This window comes from Urocitellus parryii, chromosome 6 (assembly GCF_045843805.1).
Source record: "Urocitellus parryii isolate mUroPar1 chromosome 6, mUroPar1.hap1, whole genome shotgun sequence".
NCBI classification, from domain to species: domain Eukaryota; kingdom Metazoa; phylum Chordata; class Mammalia; order Rodentia; family Sciuridae; genus Urocitellus; species Urocitellus parryii.
Genome location: NC_135536.1, coordinates 13,715,681 through 13,728,539, shown reverse-complemented (window position 1 = coordinate 13,728,539; position 12,859 = coordinate 13,715,681). Strand labels below are relative to the sequence as shown.

Sequence of the window (12,859 nt, the reverse complement as noted above, 5' to 3'; positions counted from 1 at the left end):
ATAGTGATTACTTAGGCCTAAGGAGTGGAGGGAGAATGGGGAGTGACTGAGTTGTCTTTTTGGAGTGATGAAAATGTTTGGGGATTATGTAGGAACAGTAGTTGTACAACTATTAATATTCTGAAAACCAATTAAATATACTTTTAAATAGGTGAATTGTATGGCATGTGAATTATCTCTCAATAAAGTTGTTTCTAAAATGAAGGTCAAATAAAGACTTCTTCAGGGGGTTAAAAAACCCCAGAGAATGAATTCATTGTCAATAGGTCAATACTGTAAAAATTCTAAAAGAAGTTCTTCAAGCTGAAGGAAAATGATAGCAGATGGCAACTTGTATCCACAGAAAAGAATGAAGAGCAAAAGAAATGAAAAATATGTAGGTAAATAGTAAAAATAAATAAGCAGTTTCTTCTAATTTCTGTAAATGTTTATCACTATTTAAAGCAAAACATATAGGATGAAACAAAATAAAAATAAAACATAATTACCAAAGTTAAATTGAAGTGGAAGATGCCGTGATATGTACTATTTATGATTCCCAAGCTGGGAGCCAGTCCTCCTGATGTGAATATACTCAGCATTTCCTTTGAAAGGTTCTCATTTTCAGCTTGGAAAAAACACTGGATTATCTTTAGGAAAATAAATAAATAAATAAACAAACAATTAATGACAATTTGATGGAGAGAAGCACATTACATTCATTTAAAAGTGAGGAGAAGTCTGTGAAAAGTAAATGCTTCTAAAGACTTCCATCTTTAGTAATTCCCATTTTTAGCTAAAAAATCTATTTTTAAACTTGTGTTTTAAAACATTTATCTTCAGAACTCAGTAATAATATGTGTCATAAGCTTTAATTCATTCTTATTATAATATTTTCTGCCATAAAAATGGGAAGAAAGTTTTCACACTTAATAAACATAAAATCAAAACTGCAGGCTCTCACACGTAGTGCTGTGGGAAACAAGAACCGCCAACTGCACTTGGAGGATGGGAGAACTACTGCAGGCCCAGAGATCAAACTCCAAATCCTGAGCTCCACCCACAGCTTCTCGCAATATTTATAGTCTATCCAGTGCCATAAAATTTCTACCCTACACGATAGAAGGCCATGAGCATGCAGGGGAGGGGTGTGTGGTAGTGGAGGTTCTAGCAAGAAGCGTTTTTAAGGGGGAAACTGTTGATAAATCTCTAGCCTTGTTTCTTTCTTTGCTATTGTTGTTATTTATCAGGGCAGCATTTATTTCTGTTCAGTCAAATGTCCAATAAATGTAATTCAAATATCAATTAGCTAAAGATGTATTTTTATTTTTATGTTTTGGTACTGGGGATTGAACACAGGGGCACTCTACCACCGAACTACCTCCCCAGCCCTTTTTATTTTGTATTTTGAGACAGGGTTTCACTAAGTTGCTTAGGATCTCGCTAAGTTGCCGAGGCTGTCTTTGAACTTTCGATCCTCCTGTCTCTGTCTCCCCAGTTGCTGGGATTCTAGGTGTGCACCACTGTACTTGGCCAACATAAAGACTTATTTTATTATTATTATTTTCTGAAGGCTCCAACTGGGTGTTTATACTCAAAAGGGAGTAGTCAGACTCCTAGGGGTATTTATTTACAATCCAAAAGGTAGGGGCTTTGTTTAATTAGACTTCCTGAGGAAAGGCTGACAGAAAAGGAGGGGAGCTAACTCTTTGCACAGGCACCAATTTTTCACTATAACATTCTTATAATTTCACTTTACAACCAGGCCTGGTTTTGCCATCACAGTAGTAAATATGGTTTTATTAAAGTCATTTTGCATCAAAATAAAAAAGGAAGCAAATGTAAAAAGCAAAGTTCATCTTACAGCATTTTCATTGATTATTTCCCAGTTTTATAAGGGAATATGAAAATGCAGCAGTTGTGAATGATGAATTTTACCAAAAAACTTATATGAGATGGATACTAAGAGCTTTATCTCTGATCCCCTAGTAGTTGAGAACACTTTGGGCAAGTTCTCTATTTGAATTTTAGTTTCCCTATTTAAAAAATGGGCAAACGTATTTATTTCAAAAATTTCTACTAAGCCCCAACTATGAGGGCGGTGTTACTGGGAATAATAGAAGTGAAACAAAACCTGAAACACAAAAATTCCTGTTATCATGGAATTTACATGTTAATGGGTATTATCAGGGAGACAAACTGGATGGATGGAGTGATGGGTGAAGTAGTAGAAGGATGGAGGGGTGGGGACAAGTCAAATAAAGAACCATATATAAGAATGAAGTAGGGAAGGGAGCTTGGGGGTGCAGGAGGGAAGTGTGTTTTTTTTTTTTAACAGAGTCATCAGGGGCAAGAACAGTAGCATTTTCTCACCTCAAGGAAAATCAAATGTGAAGACCAAATTTCATAATGAACATTAAACACTTTGAAAAATGCCTGATACATATAAATACTTTATAAACATATAAACACTTTTTTGGTTAATTAGACTTCCTGAGGAAAGGCTTTATAAATGTTAGCTATCATTTCTAATAATGCCATTAGTAGAACTACTATGCCCAACTATTCAAAAAGTATGTTGTATTTCTTTAAGGAAAAAAAAAAAAGCTGCCAAGAAAAAAAAAAAAGTCAGAAAGGTTAGATAACCTGCTCCAAGGGCACACAGACCACAACCCAGCTTTGTAAATTTGTCTTCCTCTAATGCCCAAACCTTTTCCATAATATATAATCACAAATAAGAAAGACACTTTTGACTCAAAGGGCATGCACTTCACAAGAGTCTTAAGTATAAAACTTAAATATAAATTTGGCATGTCAAGAAGGAACTGTGGTCTAATTTAAAGCAGACTTAGGGATAAATGTATTTGTGATTACAGGATGCTTTTCTTCATCTTTAGTGTATTTATCATAGATTTTTAGACAATCTATGCATTTTTAAAAATAATTTGCTTTTGTTAGTATTTATTTGCCACATGGATTTCTTAATACTATGCTTTATTTTATTTTATTGTTTCTTTTTAAAAAAATTCCCATTATTTGAGTCAAAGGATCATCTTATCCCTTACCCAAAGTGACAACTACAATGTGGTATTTGTTATACAAGGAAAAGGTTCTTTCCCAGGGTCATGTGAGGGAATTTTCTTTCTCTAACAGGCCACATTTGTCAAACTTCAAAAGAATAAATAAGCTGCATAAAAAATGAAGATTGTTACAGCTGATCTTAAAATTAAGAAGGGAGGGAAGAAGCATTATTTAAAAATAACAACAACCACCACCAAACAGAACCACCCAGGATGCACAATGGTTGAGTGAAAATTTTACCAGATCCAATTGGACATGGAATTTAAAGGATAGAAACAATTATATAGTATTTCTGTTTCTCAGGTAGAGGGTGTTTGAAGAGTACTGCTATTGGTTTTACACATGGACTTAAAAGGAATATGAAGGGTTATAATACAGGATGTTAGTGGTCTTTACCAAGTTTTCTGTGGAAAGAAACAACTTGATTATTTCATTCTCTTTGGGGTATCCTTGGCTAGAACAAGCAAAGCGTCTCTCTGTATCACCTAAATAAAAGAAAAATCATGTATTTTAGCTTACAAAGAATTTCCATGAAAAGTTTTTTTTTTCAAACTGACAAAGTGGAATATTTTAAGAACTTACTATTTTTCTTACTAAGATTATAATTGTATATTTTAAATTCACTTTTCTCTAGAAAAAGCCCAAATCTTCCACTTTTTTTTTCTTTTCAAAGTTATCAGATCAGGGCTGATAAAGTGAAAGGTTTGGCTGAAGTGCCAAGACAGAATATATCAGAAGCTTGTCCATGATGCAAAATTTTTGGAGGCAGTCAAAAGCTAGTTCTTGACTTTTTGGCCCCTTATCCTTGGGAGGATATGAAAGGGTCAGGAATTAGAGCCTGGAGAGACAGTTGTGTTGTGTCAGAGAATTACTACATGCAGATGTTGGATGGAGGATCCTTCTTCTTACTTTGAGTCTGGGGAAAGATGCATTCATAGATACACTAAAAAAATTAAGATATAGCCCTGCCATTTAGGCCATTCACAGTCTGCTTAGAAAAAGGACAAGAGATAATTTGGTAGAGAGGACAGGAGATGGTTTGGTGAGAAGGAGATGGTTAGTTGGGAGTTTTGTACAACCACAATTTGCTGGGGCAAAAGATAAGTGAATGTTTCATATTGGCCACTCGTCACAAAGTACCACAAATATGGCTTAAAATGTTAAACAGTTTTCAAAAACTTTCAGCTCATACATTCCTTCACTTTGCCCATTCTTGACTGTGTTACCAGACCCATTTCTTTAAAGCTAAAATTTGGTCTCTATAGTCTAAATCACTCTTCTGATTTTAAATCTTCATGAATACTCTATTACCTAATGTATAAACTCCTCATGTGGAATAAAGATAGGCAGAAGGAAACTAATTCCTTTGAATACCTTACTTTGAGCCAGCCACCACGGTTACATGTCGTGTTATGACATTCCCTCAATACTTTGCACAACCCACATAACTGTCTCCTCTTTGACAAAGAGGAACTTGAAGAATGATTTCAAGGTTCATAAATCTAACAAACAGCAAGTCACACTGGAAGCAAGGTGTTTCTGCCTATAAGGGTCACCTCTATTCTGCTAGACAATCGTTCAACAGCCAAGTCCCTTTTCTGACTCTCTTTTCTGACGAAATCTATCCCCTAGTTCCTCTTAAATGCTCATGGGATTCTCTGCCTCAGATTTTTAACTCATTTTGAGGTCTGGTGCAAATAGAAATTTTTCTAACACTTGCCTCAGTGAAATTAATCAATTGTCCCTCTGTACTTTTGTATTATTTTGTAAATTATGTGGTTGGATCAAAAGGCTCCTTTGAGCTTGGGTGGTAAAAGAGGAGGCAGAGAAAACCATAGGAGAGATTATAATGAGAGACAGATGCAATTCCCAAATTCTGTACCTTTGCCTAGAAATTCTCAGGTTATAAATTCTAGATTCTGTTTTAATAATAAGATGCAAGAAATAATTATGTTGTGTGAGTCTCTAAAGGAAAGATGTTGTCAGTGACATTTTAAACATGTGACTTCTTTAACATAAATCATGACCCTAAGGGAAACCATGTAAGTGCAATCACTGAGGGGATATTTGCTGCATATAGAATAAGTGATCCACTTGGGGACAAATTTAAAGAAACATGGCCATTTATGAAATTAATTCATCGTTCTATTCACAGTTACATTTATAGCAATGAAGTTGAAAAATGTCATTTGAAGCGGCAAAACGTCACCCATCTCTCTCCACCAATCCATTTACATATTGCTGCTGTAGAGCATAAGAAAATGCTGCCTCCAACATAAGCCACTTTGGCATATTGGTTATTTCATGCTGAAGACAATTGAGAAACAATGAGCCTTGCTTTGTACCCAAAACCAGGACATAAATTTACCAGGAGTAATGTGCCTACCTGTACATTTCCTACCACTGAGTTGAGTCTATGCAAACAAACTTAACTAAAATCATTATCTTCTATTATTTCCCCCTATATTTCCCAGTAACTTCCCACATTACCACCCCAGTCCAAACTTTTTTTTTCCTTTGTCTTGTCATATCTCTCGAATTTGTTGCTCTTTGTTGAACTGGTATATAGGCCCCTGGGTCTAATTGCTTCTTTAGGTTCTCACTTCTTTCTATGAAGTCCTCCATACCATATAAAGAAGATTAACAGAAACAAAATTTGTATGCTTTTCCTCCTGTTAATCTGTCTTTTGCTAGTTCAACTCATAGACCCCAGTCACAGAACCTTACAGGGCAGAGAAAATCTTTCCCCCTCTATGCTGTCTAATACCTAAACTATAGCTATGATATGCCATATCTCCAATCCAGTAATCTTAAATAGCTTCCCAATGATTGTAGATTAAAGCCCAAATTCCTTAGCCTGGCATTGAGCACCTCTATGATGCATACCAGCCATTGTCTTTCCAGAATAGTTTACTTCTATCCCTCTTTCTAGTCAAATGGAAGTATTTACTGCTCCCTCCCCATATAATGGGACCTCCTACTTTGTAACATTGTTTACCACATACTCTCATGTCTTTGGAGAATACTCTTCCCCATAGGTTTATATCCAAATATTACCCATTTTAAGGACGTTGATAGATTTCCCTCTTTTGTACAAAGTCTTCCTTGACAACCCCCTTTCCCACAGCTGAAAGTAACCACTTCCTTCTCTGAAATATCTCTGTGGCTGTTCCATCTTGGGTCACATGCATGTATGTGTTCTATTCTCTAGTACATTATGGGAATTCAAACTGGGGCCATCCCAGAACTCTTTCAGTTCTGCAACACATCTGTGAATAGGAAAAAATCTGAATCCTTCTATCCATCCATTTAGTCAACAATGGCCTATGGAGCACCTCTTACATTCCAGGACCTATAGCAGGATGTTGCAGAGAATTAAAATATATTGCACAAATTAAAGTAGATTTATCTTATTTCTTCTTGTTCTTTTTCAAAGTTTTTCTGCCATAAAAGTCCTGTTAATTAAGTCAATCTGTGTATTATCTTCAGAAAATTCTCCTCAATATCAGTATAGTAGCCAGTTAACTCAGTGTATAATTCATATTACCTACAACCATTCATGGAGAAAAGAATTCTAAAATGTTTGAGTAGCTAAAATTTTACAAATGTAAAATTCTCTTTAAATGTTAAATATTCTATGACTTATAAATGATGAAATAGTATAGTAAGAGAAAAGTCTTCATGTACACAATTTAGTAACAATAGTTCACAATGATGTTATTAGAAACATCTAGACCACAGTAACATAGATAATGCCTGGAAACAATTGGAGGATCAGGTAAAGAGGAAATACTAAAAGAAAAAACATTTTAATTACAAATGGGGAAGGGATATAAATGAGAACTTCTCAGAAGGAGATAAAGGTTAATAGAATCTGTCACTTACCTTTATTGTATACTATTCCTGATGAAAATTCAAACATGTTCAGAAGCAAAATTATAACATATATAAGTGACAATTCCATCTGTTGGAATAAATAATAATTATTTTTAATTCAGTTCCTCTGAAAATGTTTGAGTTCTTTTTGAAATAAAGAACTATAAAGTAGTAAAGGAATCATCTCTTTAAGTTAAAAATATTTCCCATAATGTGACAACAGCAAAGAGAGCCTGGGGTATAGCTTGGTGGTAGAGAGCTTGTCTATCATGAGCAAACCCCTGGATTGGATCCCCAGCACTTCAAAACAAAACAAAAATAACAGACAGTATAACAGTTAACTAAACTCTAAATTCATTCCATGATTGCTATTAAAGATATTGCAAACTAGAAAAAGAGATATGGCCCAGGTTCTTCTTCTATATAGATAACTGTGGGATAAAATAGCTGTTACTTAATGTAATATTTTGATTGTATTACTTTTGGGTGAGGCAGCCTAGATGGTCCTGAGCATCACTATTCATTCTTGTTGAGAATACTAAGAATGAAAGGTCCAGACCACTCTTTTTCCATGCCCTTTCTCAGGATCGTATTTGCAGAAAATAGACTTGCTGAGTAGGGTAAGGCACCCCTGGACCACAGCAGGCTTGTCTCCATGATGAATCTCCTAATTCCAGTGTTCCTCTCTTGCAGTGCACCTCACTACACATGTAAGCTTCTACTATGGGCTGAACAGTTTACCCTCAAAATTTCTATGTTGAAGTCCTAACCCCTAGCATCTCAGTATGAGATTATGTTTGGAAACAAAGTCTTTAAAGAGGTGATTAAGTCAAAATGAGGTCCTTAGGGAAACCTCTAATCTAATATGACTGGTGACCCTATAAGAAGAGGAAATTTGGGTGTGGACACAGAGGGAAGATGAAGCAAAGACAGGGAGAAGATCAAGCCACAGAGAGAGTCATGGAACAGACTCTTCCATCCTGGCCTTTAGAAGAAACCAACCCTGCCAACAACTTGATCTTAGACTTTTAGCATCTGTTACTGAAAAAAAAAAAAACACATTTCTGTTGTTTAAGCCACCCAATTTACGATCTTGTTATGGTAGCCTTAGCAAACTAATATAGCATCCATGATGGATATTACTTATGTCTATGGGACTTAGGAGGGCCAGGGATCTGGAATGAGCTTCAGGCTGATACTGGCTACTGCTCTTGCTATGAGTAATAAAGTTTGTTTGTTTTTTTAACCTTTTTTTTTTGTACCAGAAATTGAACCCAGAGGTGCTTAACCACTGAATCACATCTCCAGTTCTTTTTATTTTTTATTTTGAGAAAGGGTCTCACTAAGTTGCTTAGATCCTCACTAGGTTGCTGAGGCTAGCTTTGAACTTAGGATCCTCCTGCCTTATCCTCTGTAGCCACTGGGATTACAGGCATGGGCCACTGTACCTAGAGTCTTTGACAGAGGAGTCTTTTGCCTTTTGCCAGCATCCCAGAAAATAGGTTCAGACTAACAAGCCAACTTTAAGTACAGTGAAATCTCAGAGCCTGTTCAGTTCCTGATACTGCTGAATAAAATAAATTTTATTGTTTTTTCCCCTCCTTCAAAATTGTCTTGCTTGACTAAATATATTTAATTGATGACAGAAAGCTCAAGCATTAGATTTTTCAACTTATCATCCTTACCACACTGTCAGGGGACAACTTTTAAAAGTGCATTTTTCAGTCATCTGAGAAAACAATTTGTTACCATAATGTAAGGAGAAACAGTACATTAAAACTATATCAGCATGGTACTATGCTCAATTACATTTTTGGTATAAGAATGAACATTAAATGAAGATCTTATCAGAGTTAAAATTTGAAAATAGTGTTCTCTTACCAGGAAAACCTTGCATTACCTCCCCAAACATTCAATTTGAAAAGTACAACACCATTATTAGAAAACCTGTGAGTTTTTCTCATCTCTTTGACTAAAATGTATTATGCTTCAGGTTTACAGTTTGGATGGCTTATTATTAAGTTATCATCAAAGTTCCTCTGTTTTTCTCAACTATGTATAAGATCTCTAAATTTCATTTGATTGGATTTGGTGGTTTCTACTTTTGACCAAAGATCTAAAATCTTACTTTGAAAGACTTAATTTTCATAAACAGAAAGAAATCTGAGAATTAATTCAAGGGAAAGAGAACAGAAGTGATCTCTGAGCTCTCTGTGGCTGGGCTACTAGCTCAATATGCCTTTATTGTAGTGATTAAGCCTGTATTTATTTGTACTTTTAATTTAGAGATGGAATGCACTTTAGGGTTGATACATGGCAGATTAAGTAAACACAATCAAAGTTCATTAGTAGCTGATGACAGAGATGGGCTTAGAAGCAAAGATTCTGGATTTAATAGATGTAATCAGCATACAAACATGCCACAAAATAAATGTTTAAAAACTAAAAGATATTGAGTATATGATTAGATTTAACCTATCACAAAAACTGCTAAATTTGTGTACCATTAATCTGCTATATACATCCATCAGTCTCAGTCTTCTTGTTTTTTTTCTTGACCATTACACCTTTTCACATTTTTGTACTTCATTCTTTCAATAGTCATTCATGGTTGGAGAAAACACACAGACTTTAGCTTGAGATGTGTTCTGTCCACTGAAATGTCTGACCTTTAGTAAGTTCTTCTTTGAATTCACTTTCTACTGGGTAAAATGATATAGTAGCCACTTCATAGTAGTGGTGTGAGAATTGACAAAAATCTCTGACAGTTACTTTACACCAAATAATAGTTTATAAATATTACCTCTGAATTCATACCTTTATATGCTGCAGCAACTTCTTAATCCTCATCACACTGTCCTGTGTAAATATATATTGTAGTAGGGTTCTTACTTTAATATTTGTTTCTATAATTACCTCTCATGGATGCCCAACTAATTGCCCTTTTTGTTTTTATATTTTGCTCAAGTTTCCTTCCATATAGATCAAGAAAGAAAACCCAATATATAAATGTTATGTTTTCACAGTTGACTGGTTTAACAGTCTACTTTACTCTGATAACAGCCAATCAGAACCTACCAAGTACAAATGCATGCTTAGAAGGACAGGCAGTTAGAATTTCCAACTTACTTCCTCCTTCAGAGCATCAAAGGTAATTTTGTTTAAAAATATATGAGAAGTGGAGTTTTTCCAAACTTATCATGCTTAATAGAACATCAATCTAGGAAGGTTCAGAAACCTACATGTGGCTGTCTACAAAACATTTCAACCATCAGTGATTATCAAGTGCCCAGGGAAAGCACAACTGCAAAACGGTGATGCCAAGTACATGTAAAAGACTTAAAAGAGAGTAACCTGCCAAAGAGAGTTCATAACTGAATCTCAAATGGGACCTAAAAGAGAGAGATGACCTTAATGACAGGTAAACAACATGTGTAAATACACAGATCACAAAGATAGTAAAGACCTGTGTAAGTATGGGAAACAGTAAGACCCAATGATAGGCCAATTTGTCCTCATTTTTCATGGTTGTGTGGATATCCTTTATGTGGCTGTATATACTGCCTTTGACAGTGTGCTGAGATGGAACTTTTTGACTTCCTAAGTGCCTGGACTAGTCATGAATGGTTGGCCATAGAGGCTGACAAACCCTCTTGATAACTATGATTTTTAAAAAGCCTGTTTTATACTAATGCTCTACATCAGAAATCCCTTCACATAATCACATGAGGCCTCCTTGACACTCATGTCACCAAACATAACAACTGTCTGGGTTTAACTTATTCCTGCAAGAGCCTGTGTAAGAATTACTTTGTCTCCTTTTCTCGTGATCCCCTGCCACTTCCACCCCTGCCACTTCTACCCCTGCCCTCACCCCCAGCACTAGGGATAGACCCCAGGGCTTCATCCATACTAGGTAACTCTACCACTGAACTATGTTCCCAACCCTTTTCTGGTGATCTTAACCTAAAGAAAGTTCCCCCTGAATCTAAAATAATGTGTGCAGAAGATAACAAAATCTTAATAAAGCCTCAGTTCCTGGAAATTTTGGGCTGTCTTTTCTTGTTGTCTATTTCCTGCTAGAGAAGGTGCTAAAGGCTTTTGCATGGCAGCAAGTTGTAGTTTTTGGTCCCTATGGCAACACAGTGATAAGCTGTTTCCCTACACCATGTCAGAATAGAAATGTCTCAGTGAGGCTGAAGGTACAGATTGATAGCCCTAAAGAAAACTATGAAGCAGGTAACACTGAGCTTCTTTTCCCTAGCAATCTTTCATTTGTTTTTCCTTTCTCATTTGCTCTGATATGACATTTCTTCCCTTGTAAGAGGAAAGGATCTGCTTTTAGGCTATTACATGAATTATACTTTGATGTGAATGAGCACCCAGGGTACTCCCACAGTAGGTAATTTATCTGTAACAGTGGGATGAGAGGTGAATGAAGCCTTCCCCTTGACAAACACATCATCCTTTAGGCATCTAGTCAGGAGGTTTGGGGACAAGGAGAGGGTCTGATTGAAAGAATGACTTTCTTTTTAAAATAATTTTGTCCTGACTGTAAAAGTTCATTATCTAAAACTTGAAAAATGCAAACAAGTATAGACAAATTAATTACACATAAATCAACAACCATGTCTAATAACTGATAATGAAACAGACTGAAGTTGGGGTACCCTTTAAAATTGAGAGAAACTTCCTCATGCTGAGAGTAAGGATGAGGGGTTGCCCACCTGGCCTAAGGGACATCAAAGTAGCAGAGAATGGCTATGGCCCTGCCCTGGACTCTCTAACAAAAGCTAACTGTATCAGCATAGGTACGTTTCCTGATTTTTGTCCCATTTTGCCACCTCTTCTTTTGCAAAAGTTTCCCTTGCCCTCAAAGTCTCATATTCCCTCATAGAGAGAAATTTTGAAACAAACTCTTTCTTCCAGCTTTCTTCAAAGCTGGCTTTGAATAAAAGTTAATTCCTACCAATCTGACTCCAAATTGTTATGGAGCACCAAGCACTACAGTCCAGTCTCTGGTGACAATAACATCTTGACATATTCCTTGTCTCTGTTCCCTATGCATTTATATATTACACGTAGAATCATTCAATTTATAGATTCACATAATTCTTTCAGTCATTGTTATTCTGATCATTTCCCCATGTAACTCAAGTGTTTTTTCCAAAAGTTTCCATAGTTACATATCTAAAGTGACTATATACAATTTACTTAAACATAAGACGTTCTGCTGTTTTTAAGTTTTTCCTATTATGGATAACATGGCAATGGTAATCCTGAGCAAAAATCTTTCCCTGCATTTAAAAATATTTCTTTAGGATATGAACATGTTTAATAAGACTTGTACTTCACATATTGGCAAATTGCTTTCCAGAAATCCAGCAATGAATATTACATATAATCTTAAAAAAATTACATATAATCTTTAATAATTTGATACACAAAAGTACCTCATTTTATCAAATATTAAACATTTAAAAATATGCCTGTTAACCATTTTTTTCTATGAATTATCTAGACATGTTTCTGACCATTTTCTACTGGAAATTTGGTGTTTTGCCTGTGAAATAGCCCCTTGTAGTATTTATTTAACCTAATTGTCATTTAAATAGATTGTTTTATAATGGTTTTGGGGATACAGAAATTCCAATCTGATGCCATAAAAATTTTTAAGTATTTTCCTTTCTTTCTTTTCTTTTTTGGTGTGGAGGACAAAATCCAGGGCCTTGCACATGTGTGGGAACTGCCCTACAACTGAGCTATATCCCCAGCCCCAAGTATTTTCCTTTCTGGTTATTTCTGTTGCTTTATAGTTTCAAAGTTGTCCCTCTCAAGAGACATATTTTTCTCATCCTTTTTATGTTAAAAATTTTAAAGACTCAAAAGTTCAAAGAATAAAATAATAAGGATGCTTCAATCA

At 35.4% G+C, this 12,859-nt stretch overlaps 1 protein-coding gene across 1 annotated transcript in view; it reads right to left on the bottom strand.

Moving 5' to 3' along the window:
• The window catches only part of Catsperb (catsper channel auxiliary subunit beta), a 119,480-nt gene extending 112,456 nt beyond the window's left edge, over positions 1-7,024 (bottom strand). The window contains exons 1-3 of the mRNA XM_077800107.1: positions 6,946-7,024; positions 3,457-3,545; positions 489-629 (exon numbers count right to left, since the gene is read on the bottom strand). Coding sequence (XP_077656233.1) covers positions 489-629; positions 3,457-3,545; positions 6,946-7,024 — 309 coding nt within the window. The remainder of the gene's footprint in view (positions 1-488; positions 630-3,456; positions 3,546-6,945) is intronic.
• Positions 7,025-12,859: the final 5,835 nt, after the last annotated feature.